General features: G+C 25.6%; 1 protein-coding gene across 3 annotated transcripts in view; it reads right to left on the bottom strand.

Annotated features, from left to right (window-relative positions):
- Positions 1-13560, bottom strand: part of LOC132951959 (protein eva-1 homolog C) — a 223095-nt gene that overhangs the window by 29252 nt on the left and 180283 nt on the right. For all 3 annotated transcript variants that reach the window (XM_061024036.1, XM_061024038.1, XM_061024037.1), the window contains exon 3: positions 7430-7562. In XM_061024036.1, the coding sequence (XP_060880019.1) occupies positions 7430-7562 (133 nt within the window). The remainder of the gene's footprint in view (positions 1-7429; positions 7563-13560) is intronic.

The raw sequence follows: 13560 nt of genomic DNA, 5'->3' as shown, positions 1-13560 counted from the left end.
ATTTATAAATATTATGAATAACTAACACCATTATTGAATAAGCGTATTACATATAACATTTTAATGTATAGTCTTCAATTGTAACTTTTTAAATTGTCATCCAATTGTATGATTGTATGAATACTTTAAAATATAACATGTTTATTAATATTGTACTTAAAATAATATTATATAATAGGTGTTCAGTGTATAACAATATAACTTGAACATAATGTTTCAACTGCTTTATCGATACAATAATTGATTTATTATAACATCTTTGGTGTACAATATTCTACGAGGTCATACTGTTGATACGATATTATGGTTTTATTGAAATTAAAATTTATAATTAACAACTAAACTATTTTTAATAATATGTTTTATGTGAATGTAAGGAAGTAAATAGTTATAACTGATAATAATATTAGCAGGTATTGTTGTTGTATGTATTTGCCATTTTAGTTATACATTTATAAACATAATATTCATTATAGGTATAACTATATAGGTAAAGTGATGTTAATAATTATTGATTTAATTTTATTACTATCATAAATTACGTATAGGGAGCACTGAATGTCCATAGAGTGTACTTACCATTACTTGTTTATTTTTGTAATTATTTCCTTATGGCATTTCATTATTGCCAATTATTGATTTTTTTTTAATGTTCTTTAAGTTTATTAAAACTTTGTACCATTTCCCAAGAGACTTGCTAGGTTTGCTTTATTTTATGATGTACTTAGCTCATTGAATTTTAATTTGGTATAGGTAGGTACTGCTAAATATACGAGTATTATTGATGATCGAAAATTTGTGTTTTCATTTGGTGTGGCCTGTGAGTGATATTTCAAATATTGATTATCTACGTTATCAATTACAATTAAGGTAAAGCATTACAAGCATTCTATTAAAGTAATGTGTCCATATAAACTAAATCAATTAGAATTAATATAGGAACCTACCTCCATATTGTTTCTAAAGTACAATGAAAACAATATACAGACCAACGGAATAAATATACGAATTTCCAAGCCAACAAATCGAAGCAAGTAACAAAAAAACAAAATAGCATTTTTTTATAGTAAATTTATTTATGTAAATTAATATAGGCATTAAAAACAATTGTTGTAAAAAACTAATAATAAATATTTTGAATTATTTTTTAAATTAATAGATAATTCATCTTCTTGTTCGACGTATGGATTTTTGAATATTATATTTGAACAATTTATAAATAATTGGGTTCTTTATATTGCGCATTTTTTTTTTTACTGGAATTACTGAAAAGTGAAACTGTTGCTCGATTTTTCTTTATGTTGTCTAACCATTTGTCATAACGAGGTACCTATACGATTTAATAGTTTATAAACGCCTAAAACGTACGAGGAAACGATTGTCGTTTAACAAATTATTTTGTTACAAACACGCAACATTGCTCGTATGGTAAAAAAACATTTTAAACTTTGAACGAAATAGGTAACAGGTAGAGTTATTATACTAGCTTGTATAGTTGTATAGGAATTTGATGTGGTATCTTTGTATATTAAACATAGTTTTAAAATAATTTCTATATGTCCTATAAAATTATAAAAAATAACAACTTAAAACTTTGAAACAAAATGATGAAAAAAAAGTAGGCAAGTATATTATAGTTACATATTATTGATTTCACGTCGATTTGTGAACAATTCGATTCAAATAGCGACGAACGTTTTGTTAAAATTATAAAAATACAAATACAACACTATCAATCATGTGCTCAGCACCTATGCGAGTGAGGCGATACGAGCGACAATTATCGTGTCATTGCAGTTTTTTACTTTCTTTCATTATTCCTACTTACAGAAAACATTTTTAAATTTGATTTCGCGTTATGGGCCTCTGTACTTGTTATGGTTAAAAATAATACACGGAACAGCTTCATTAATTATTTGTAACACACTTTGTTAAATTAAATTTACAGACCACGTACCGCACTTTACTGATTTGTCATTATTCATAAGTTATTACACACTTTTGTGACCAAAACCGATAGAACAACCCACAAGCAAAAAACAATTTTAGTATAATATATTACCTATATTAATTAATGTATATTTTTATTTACATGTTTGTGTATAATTTAAAATTGAAACAGAATGATGACAAGCACTGTGCATAATTTTCACTTTTCACACCTGTTCATCTTTATAACGAGGCAATATAAAATCAAAAATATTAGTCATAGTAATTATAAAAAGATATTTTGTTTTTTTTTTTTGAATTCAGACATTTAATTACTATAGTTCTTATATGTTTACAAGATAATACTACATAATAATAATATTTCATAGTGAATATTTTATTTATTTTTATTAAATAATGTAAATTGTATTTTGTACTTGGGTGTTAGTTTCATATAAAATAAAATATTTATACAATAATTTTTAATATTAAACGAATATAATGTTCATAATTATATTTGTCCACTAAAGTAGCATTGCAATAATAAAACAAATATATATATATTATAGGTATGTATATAAATTATGAAGTTACTAGCATCACATTAAGTATAACTTTTATTTACAAGTAAAAGTTTGGATATATTTAAAACTTACTCAAATGAAAAATAATAATATACCTAATTGCAATGAATTATTTTAGCATGATATTGTTGTAGCAAAGTTATTATTAAGGCAAACGGTTTCATGATATTTATCCCAAAAATGATTGTGAATTTATGTTATTTATGATCTTTAAACGTCACGCATAATAGTCTTCCCAATTATTATTTTCATAAAAAATTCACCGTGTGATATTTTTTTATTGACTTTTGTTTCATTATTAGTGAGTAGTGACGTTGAAGCTCTCTCGTGTGATAAAATTATGAAATATTATTACTATTTTTTTTGTTTAATTGATATGACGAAGTCATGTTGACAATTCAAATGTAAGAATTTAGACCATACATATTATATTATCTTAAATAAAAAAAAAAAAATGAACTATAAACTAGGTACATATTTTATTTCTATACATGAATACTGCAGTAACATGCGGTTGGCCACAGTTGCCGAGGACTGTCTAAAAAAATGAAAAAAAAATACGCAGTCATTGTTTAAAGTATATTATAAAAAGACGGATCGAGTATAATATTAAAATATTAGCTCTACGCTCAAAACGTATAGGAACAGTGTCATATTATATTTTGATATTAATTTGACATTTCTTGTCAATCTTCGTGCTGTTTATTCACCTAATCGCCATACGATACCGTATAACCTACATTATATTTGTTTATTATTATATTTAAACCTTTTATCATTATCTAAATTTTTTCTCATTGACAATTTATGATCAATTTTTATTTATTTAAATGTTAAGTATCGATAGAATCAATAATAATAATATGGAATTTTTGACGGATAAAAAATAAAATAAAGTAATAGCATTGATTATGAATAATATAATTATATAATAACAATAATAATAATTATAATTCATTTATTTATAATTTATATCATAATCAATGGTTATAGGTAGTGGGTAGGTACATAATATTATCAATTGTAAAATCTATATAATATCTAGTTTTGTATCCTTCTAATTTGACTGCAAAATAAATTTATAATATGGTAGTTAATAACATATGATTATTGATGAATATTATTGATTAATACTAATTTTGTTATTCCAAGACATAAAATTTCAAATTGTGTTTAATGAACCTACCTATATAATTGATATAACTGTGTATATTGGTACCTACTATCCCTACGTGATAAATTTGTCGATTAAAATGTTCACGCATAAAAGTTATACCTAATAGTTCGTTTTTTGATTATCTTTGAGAAATTTGAGATTTTTGTTAAAAATATTTTTTTCTAAACTGTGTTGAGTTTGAAACAAAACGCTTGTCAACTTTATTGCATTTGTACATAATTTATTTTTTACACTAAAATTTTTATATTACGCGTTTCGTTAAAAAGGTTCAGATGTGCTGCACGTGTGTACTTATACTGCAGTGACCCATTTCAGCTGTACAACAGTTTAATGTAAAAAATGTTTATTTTTAATACATATATTATATTCCATACGAATGGCTGTCAAATAAGACATACCAAAAGGTTTATATTGTCCAAATTCCATAATAAACACGATAGGAGTAATTCAAATTACCACTGAAGCGCTTTATAATACAATCAATCAATTAAAGAGTTCAAAGTTTGTTTTAGATAAGGTGTACATTGTATAAACTGCATATAGGTAATGAATTAGTAGGTATATTAAAATATGTGGATTTTTAGATAGTATGTTTATCATAATAAAATACTTCCAAGCGTAAAATATGCGTTTATAATATTTTATTGCAATAATTTTTTACTCGTTAAATTATTTAATTATCGCGGAATATAATAGGCATGCGTGGATTTCGATACATATAGTAAACACGTCCCTAATTTTAGTTATTTATACATTTTTAATGTAAATTATAAATATAAATCATATAAGTAAGTACATATAAATTGTAATTTAAAGTTATATAATTATTGATGATATAATATTAATTGAACAGTTTATATTCCTATTTTACTGTGTACATAAAATGGATCTCTCATCACATCCACCATAATAATATGAAAATGCCAAATGAAGAGTAATCGAGTTCATAGAAAAAATTGACTTATTAATAGGTATAATATGATTTAAAGATAAGTCTGTTACCTAATTGTCCTCCTTATTTAATGTTGTTCTAATTAATTTCATTTAGTATAGTCAAGTAAAAAAAAAATACATTTCAAGTGTAAAATACATATGTTTTTATTATGTTTACATAGTTTTTACTTGTTGTACAATATCAAGTGAGTAACAACTAACGGTTGGTGTTTCATTAAACCAAAACGTTGAAATATATATAAAAATAAATAAAATAAAACAAACATTTATTTTAATACTGCTTATTAATAATAACTCTATACAACGGTGCGTAAATTATTATAAACATTTATTTTTTATTTTTCGATTGTTTATAATGTAATAATAATGGCATTCATTGAATTGTTACCGCATAAGAAACGCATACCTACATCCTATGTCGCATTATAATATTCGTTGCAATTTTTTTTTTTTTATTCTTAATATTAAAACTGATATAATTATTATTAAATTTATGCTCTCTGTTATAGTATGAGCATAATAAATTTTAAGCTAACAGTATTAAAACAAGCGTAGTCATAAATCTGCGAATTGTGGCGTGGGTGGGTCGTAGGTTGAGTGGGAGGGGGGGGGGGAGGGGTTGTTCCGTCCTGTGGAAAATGTTTATTATACGAGGCATAGATACACAGTTTTAACAATGATCCGATTACAAAACTTTTCGGGTTGAGCAAACGATAAAACGAAACATACATGCTTTATTTTTGCATAAATGTCACATATTATACGAGTGCAAGCAGTGGCACAGAGTTAAATTTGAATTCGTGCGGTTGTATTGCAAGGCAAAGGAAGGTGCGGTAAGGTAAGGTAAGGTACAGGTGAACCTCGTGCCCTTCGCATAACATCCCCACCCCTCATCGCATACCGATCAGGAATTATTTCGTGTTGTTCAGTGCCCACCGAGTGCAAGTGTTGTTAAACGTCACTATAATATACCAATATAGAGTACGGCAATGGATATTTTGGTAATATCAAAAATCGATTTGTTGAGTATTTCTCCTCGTTTGGAAACGTTACAGTTACACATAAAAATGACTGGACGGGTTTATTTGGTAAACACGAGTTTAAATATTATATACCTATAGTGGATGTTAAATATTTTAACGGCATATAAATTTTATTTGAAGAAATTAAATTCTAAAAAGTTGACATTTGTTACAGGTAAATTCGTTCGTAATTTCGTTATTATGCAATTATTTTTTTTTTTAATTTGATCAGTTTTTTTGCCAATAATAATTAACAACAGCTGGGATTTATATAAATCTCATTAAAAAATATCGAAAACATAAATCTTATAAAATAATATATTCCTAGATATCGTGTCATCTGAAATTAAAATTGATTAATAATTCAAAGAAAACTTGCAACAAATATAATATTTTATGATATTTTCATAAGTTTATGTTTCATTTATTTGATATTTTGATCATTGTTGGGGGGCGCGAGAGGCCAAATACTGTATGTCATATAATAAATTATCATAATTTTTAAATCTAGTAAAGTTAATTAGTAAAGTGATGTTATTATTTTAATTTCGTTAAAATGAGTAGTATAATAATATGTACACGTTTATCAGTCGAGCGTGAGCCTCGAAATAACCTATGGTCGCGTGGTACAGCTAATCAGTTCTCACAGGGCAACAGTATAAAAATTAATTGTCTACATATTTTGAAGACAATAAGCTATTGGGTATACATCAGTTTATTTCTTACAAGTAGGTAAATCGTTTTGAACTTTGGTCGTAAGCAACATTTGTGTACAGTTAAAGATTTAATAATAAACTAGTTGAAAAAATTATTACATTAATTATTGCGCTACGAGTTTATCAGTACAGTAAATTACTTATTCAGTTTCGAGAAAACAAAAATACGAACGGTTTAAATTTGGCAAAATATTGTTGTGTACCTAATCTATTTTTCCTTAACTTTATCACCATTCAAAAATAAAGAAATTATTAAGAATACTCGAAATTCATCACTTTAGTTTGTATAACTGTTGTATAAGCCTCTTTAAATTTTCGATGTTGTTATAACGGCGATGACGTATATAGCAATCTCTGAAGATGAATATTTGGCAATTGTTTTGAGTACCGGGCGTTACTAATAACTTTGTTTAAGTTTAATAAAACTATAAAAAAAACCAGTAAGTAGTTTATCTTGATAAATTAAATTTCTGATTTGAGTTTATTTGTTTAAATTTAAATTATTCTTATTGCATATTTTATGTTGTATATTTTGTAAATACACGGGAATCATTTTATTTGTATGCTAAATATAATATTTAACTTAATATAGGAATTATACCTTTGACACGATCTGTATGAACAAATTACATTTTATGCACATTTCACACTCTGTTTGACATATTTTTGCAATAGGTATGACCGAATAATAATTATTGTACAAATAATTCAACTGGCCCAATTCGCTTGTATAAATATTGAATATCGTGGTTTATTATTGTCTGCGTAATTTACAAACACACGGTTTTTATCTACAGCTCTAGACATAATATTATAATGCGATTCAACCTCGTTACCGTAATGTTTAATAATTTATATTTATATTTAATATATTATTACTGTATTGCAAATTACGTGTAAAAAAAAATTCTTTTAGTTTGGTGTAAAACACACTTCTTACAAATTACTAGGACTACTTGCAGTCGAGTTCCGTCGGATTTGACCAGCGGTAGCATGAAAGTAATTGAGTTATAGTTTAGTGCTACAATGTAGTTGAAAATTACTTACATGGTCGACATTTATAATCGACTTGAATGAACTTTGGGTGGCCTGGACAAGGATCGTATTTGCCCACAGATGGCTGAACTCTGCATTGCTGTTTTTTCTGACACGCCTCTACCACAGTCTGTAGCAGCGAATACTATAATAACATAACAATAAATTACCTCCATATCATAATTGAAACGTTTATAACAGCATATAGGGTAATCTGAAAAGGTGTTTTGTATTTGACGGGATTTGGGATATTGTTTTTTAATATACAATTCGATACGACCAAAACAGTGCCAAACTAAAATACATGTTCAACGTCTTTAAGATTGTATTGACATTACAATGTGATATGATTATATCTATTTATTTGCAAGTATAGGTAATAGATTACAGTAGTCCTATAGCCATATGGGTAGTATCAAATTAAAGTTCAATAATTTTATGGAGAAATAAATAAATATATAATAATATATAATATATACTAATATCATAATTAATTAATGATGAATAATGTATAATATAATAAACGTTTGAAAGTATTTATTTTAATTTCTCTCATAAAACCGTTTTGAATAATATGACATTATAACATCATTATACGCCGTTGATCAATTTCTTATTAAATATTAATAACGTAAATATATTTCGTATATATCACCGTGTATGTAATTTAAATTTGCTAATTTTCATAACTCGTAAGTATGAATACCTATTATTTTAGTTGATAAATAAAAAAAAAATAAATTTCAAGAACAGTTTTAGTCAAATTGTATATTTTTATATATTATATATGTCATAAATATATTTTTCTATTTCGCTTGCAGTTATGCAAACCTTTTAATTACCTACAAATGGAATTATTGTAATTTTATGTATTCGTCTGTTATTGTAACATAATCGCCATTCATTAAAAACGTTTGACCTAACCTACGTATTGGTTTGCTCTTATCGAAACTATCCTGTCATATTTTGAATCCTCTTTCAACAATGGTAGTTTTATTATTTAGCTAGTATGGTAAGAAATTGTATTACGATTATTGCATTTTATATTATAATTTTAATCATAGAAATTTTGTTTTTTTCATCCGTAGCTGTATAGACAAATTATGTATACGAAATTGCAATAGTGAAAAAGAATAAAATAAAAATTAATTATAATTATGTGTAGCTTATTTTATAATAGAAAAAATTTGAATATTATAGCATTTGTACATTGCAACGTTTTTTTTATTAAAATCAAAATCTTTTAATTCAATTTTTAAATACACTTTTATTTAATAGGAATTATTCAAATTTTTTTTTATTTAACCGGGAAGTCACATTGCATAATATTAATGTATATTTCGCTTTTCTTCTTCCTCTATATTATACTTTGAGAGTAGCTAGGGAAGTAGAGGATTTTTTAAATTTAGTTTCATCTATTATTATATTTTTCTGTTAAAATGTGCCTTAAGCCTAATTATTAATATTGACCTATGCATTTAATTTTCAATTTTTCATATTTTAAATAATAACATATAAAATAAAATACTATAAAACTGTAAATAATATTGTAATACATTATATTTAAGAAATATTTGGAAATATAAAAATTATAAAATATATATAAAAAAAATAATGAAATTTATCTTATTTGTTGTTTTTTTTATCCTTTTATTAGCGTCTAGCACTCTAGCATAAACTATTTTACTTCCATTTTGTTATTTTTAGGTATGTATTACGGTGGAGATTGGGATGCAAAATTCTAATAGAAATTTTCTTTGATTGGTCTATAGTGTCTAAAATGTTCAAAACCACTAAACTAGATATAATATTATGTTTGAACTGACAACATAAAATATATACATTTTAAATAAAATGGTACTTAATAAAAGTAATTTTTCGATTTTATCTTTAGGTGGTTCCCACATGTGTAAGGAAAAACTACCATCAAATTGCAATCAAATGGTGAAATTTACACCATAAACTAATTAGGTACAGTGAGCTTAATAAAAACAGTAGTTTAGATAAAGATATTGGTTTTTATAGAAATTGTAGTTTGAGCTTTAAAATTTAAAATACAATTTTACTTATTTTTTCTTTTAGTATAATTTATTAATAAATTAGTTTTCAAGTATTCTCCAAATGTCTAACGCTGAATGCTCATTGCTTATCTTGGTAAATATTTCGGTGTATATTGTAAGTATATACTAAGTATATTTGTGGTATGCGCAAAAATCAAACATAATATTTTTGCATTACTCTGGTTGGATGAATATTGCACTAAAATATCAAAATGACATTTTGACATTTCACTATAAGAAATGTGCCTGTTGACAAATCCTTATATGTTCGATAATATATGTAAAATATACATTGTACCTACGACATTTGCACACACACATACACCTAAACTCGTGCATATGCCTATACAAAATACGATGTCGCGTCTAGTAAGCATTTCAAGGGGTATAAGAAAATTCTGACATCGATGTGTTGAAATAAATATTATAAAGCAAAAAAAAGAGATTTTGTATTTTAAAGTTTAGTGTTCCGGATGACAGCTGAAATAAGTCTGGTTTTGTTCTGGATATTTAAAATGTTAATATCTGCTTATAACAACAATAACAGTGCCTATAATTATTAAACTTGAAAATGTAGTTAACGATTATGTCGATGGTTTAATTAGCTCGATGTTTAAGAGTATATTTTATTCCGCAGATGGTCAGTGGTCAGGCAGACATACGGATAAACGGAGATATCGAGTTCTGTGCTTCGTAAACAAATCTGTTATGCATAAATTGCGTAAATGAAAGAGTCAGGAATGGTAGGAGTAGATAATACCAATTAAATTGGTATAATATATCTTAATACACAAATTGAAAATTATAATTCACGATTAAATGAGCCATACGGTAGGTATGTATAACGATAGTATCTGTTTGACTTGATATTTCTCCAATCCTTTAATATAATACATACATGATTGATATATGATTCATCAACCATGCTCACAACTCTTTAATAGTTTAATTAATATTATAAACCAAACTAATGCATTTTGTTAACTTCCGATTTTTAAATATGCTTATAGAACATATTATTTTCGAATACTTAGGTATGCCAATTCAAGAGTGTCCTGTGATGAATTATTATTGTCTTGAACCAGCCTTTTTACTTGAAATTATATTAATAGATGATTTTTCAAAAATGTTCAATGTGGATATTGGATATATTATATAAATCGATATTAGAACGATTAGTTTTCGAGTTATTTAAATTTATGTACACAGTGTACACTAAGGATAATAGTCCTTTATAAAGGTTTGCAATAAAATAGAAAATAGGTGTAATATATTTAGTCTAGTACTTATTATACTCGGACAGTTTTTACTAACCATAAAACGTTAATAAAATAATATTAACTAATACAGTTTTTAAACCATCTTTATCCCAAATCTATATAGTTATAATCCAAACCTATTATCATGGGTTATAGAACTTTAAACTAGTTACAACTTAAAATATTTATTTAGATGCATCAAAATTTTTAAAAAACCATCGGGAAACAATTAACTGTAAAAACATTCTCCTTAAAAAAGAGCTTGTATACTGGACACTGATTAATTAGAACGAAGAAGTCTAAGTTGGTATTTAAAATATGTATATCAAGCAGCCTAATAAACGATTCCAATAATCAGAATGCGAATGGATGTATAGTTAAAAGGTAAAAGTGATAGAGGATGATTGGCGAATCACTCTGTACAGTACAGTAAGTTTTACACAGATCTAAAATATTTTTTTTTATCTCTAGTGCAATTATGTAAACAAACTTCGCGAACATAATATTTAATTTTTACTCTTATCGTTTACCCCATTGTTTCATTGCATAGATTTTATCAACTAACGTTGAATACACTTATATTTTACGATGGTAATTATGATGGTAATGATAAAAGCTGTGAAACAAAATTGAAAAAGTAAAAGATTTAGGTATTAAAAAAAAAACTTTCTTCAACGCTAAATGGTAAAATGTTGTAATTTACAATTGTTCTCAAAAATGTTTGATTCAATATGAAATTATGAAATACAATTCACAATTTCTAGTAAACACGTTTAGTGTTTATTAAATTACAACTATAAATAAACTATGTTAACTAACATATTATTGTTGTATTTTTATATCTGAATTGATCTAATTACATTAAATAATACTTGACATGATAATTATAGTTTGTTTGATACCTATTGGTTTTTTTTATGATTATTTCGTTAAATAATAATATTCATGTTTGGTAATTAATTGTTATAAAAGACAATACATTGTATAATTTAACACTGTAATAATAGTTTTAATTTATATGTAGTGTAAATATGGAATTAAGATAAAAAAAAATGTTTTTTTTTATTCGATTCAACAAGTAAATATGTACGATTATTAATGCCTCTATTTCATCTTACTCATTTATCGAGTCAATATATTTCTGTTTTTATAATTTTCTATTCATACAACTCACAAACAGTTTATTATAAAATCAACAGTAAGTATTTATAAGGACGATTCTTTACTATGACGCCATTAAAATAATATATTTACTTAACATACTTATTACATACTCTGAAAGTCTGATCATTGAATACACTGTACAACATTAAGTTAACGCGTAATTAAAACTATAAATGTGTCAGCCAAAATTACGGAATAACACGTAGACGTTTATATTATATTGGACTTAGTGTGGTTATACTATGTAGGTATTTTATATTATTTAAGTTTCTACGTCAAAAACTTAATTTAATTTGATTTATTTATTTAGCACTTTATATTATATGAAATATAATAGAAAAAAGTTTGAAATTTATTAAAAATTTAAGTGAATTGGCATATACACAAGAAAAATAACACATAAACTCATTAAACTTATTACTTATATATTATATAGGTAGTTAATTAAAAAAAACAACTGTGGTAAATGGCTTCTTTTAAATATGCATTAAGTTGTAATGGTAAACAATAGAACAATTGAAATAATTATATAACAGTTAATAAATTAAATACGTTTATACATAATGAAATACTGTAGTTTGTATTATTTTGTGAACGTTTCAAAAAGCTATGGGAACTATAACTTTGATCGTTAGCTGAACATAATAATTACAGAACACATAATAAGACTTTGGATTAGATCTTAATTAGTATTCAGCAATTGTTGTGAAATCTTACTCAATACTCATATAACCCATTTAAAAACGTTAAACTTGTATCATATAAATTGTTTTTTTTAGCACTGTCATTACACCTACCTAATTAATAATGATATTAGAAAATTTTGAAGTAGATTAAAATTCTAAGTTTCAATGCTCTGTCATAGTTTTGATATTGAGTATTAAGTTAATAATTTCATATTATATTTCATAATATTAATATATAATATTATATAAATTCTAAATATAATATGATACCTACCAATATTAGTTATGTTAGTAATGTTATTACTATAAAATATAATATAAATTATGATTTATTGTTTAACTTTTATGAATAATTATAGTTACGAAAATTTGACGACAATCATCATTTACTGAAATTAATTGAAAGTAATTATTGTTAATATATAAAGTATACATTCTTATGGTATATAATCTAAATAAGTCATTTTGTGACAATATTTAAATTCAATCCTCAAATTTTGCCTATAAACTGCTCGTGCTTTCCATTCCGATTCTCCATTCAGGGGTTCTAAGTATTTTTTAATTATATCTTTCTATATCAAACGGGGTCTTCCAATTCATCTTTTTCCTACTGGATTGTCTTCCTTAATCATGCGTGAAGGTTGGTTCAAACTTTGCCGTGCGTGCCCACCCACTTTAATCGTTGTCGGCTCCTGATAGTGTCCAATATGTTTCGTTTCTTGAAATCGAGTCTCTCTAACTGATTATCTTTCCTTGCATTCCTCCACTTCCCTGTCCCTTCATATTTCACTTGCCCAATAATCTTCTTTTGGGCTTTTCTTTCAAAAACCATCAGTTTCTTTTTCTCCATCTTCCTTAGGGTCCATGTATCCACGCAATAAATGATTACAGGGTGTATTATTGTAATATATATAGGTAATTGTTCCTTTATTTTTATTTACCGTGACCACGACCCCAATAATATCTTCGCGAGT

The sequence above is a fragment of the Metopolophium dirhodum genome, chromosome 9, assembly GCF_019925205.1.
Source record: "Metopolophium dirhodum isolate CAU chromosome 9, ASM1992520v1, whole genome shotgun sequence".
NCBI lineage: Eukaryota > Metazoa > Arthropoda > Insecta > Hemiptera > Aphididae > Metopolophium > Metopolophium dirhodum.
This window is presented reverse-complemented; position numbering and strand designations above follow the sequence as displayed.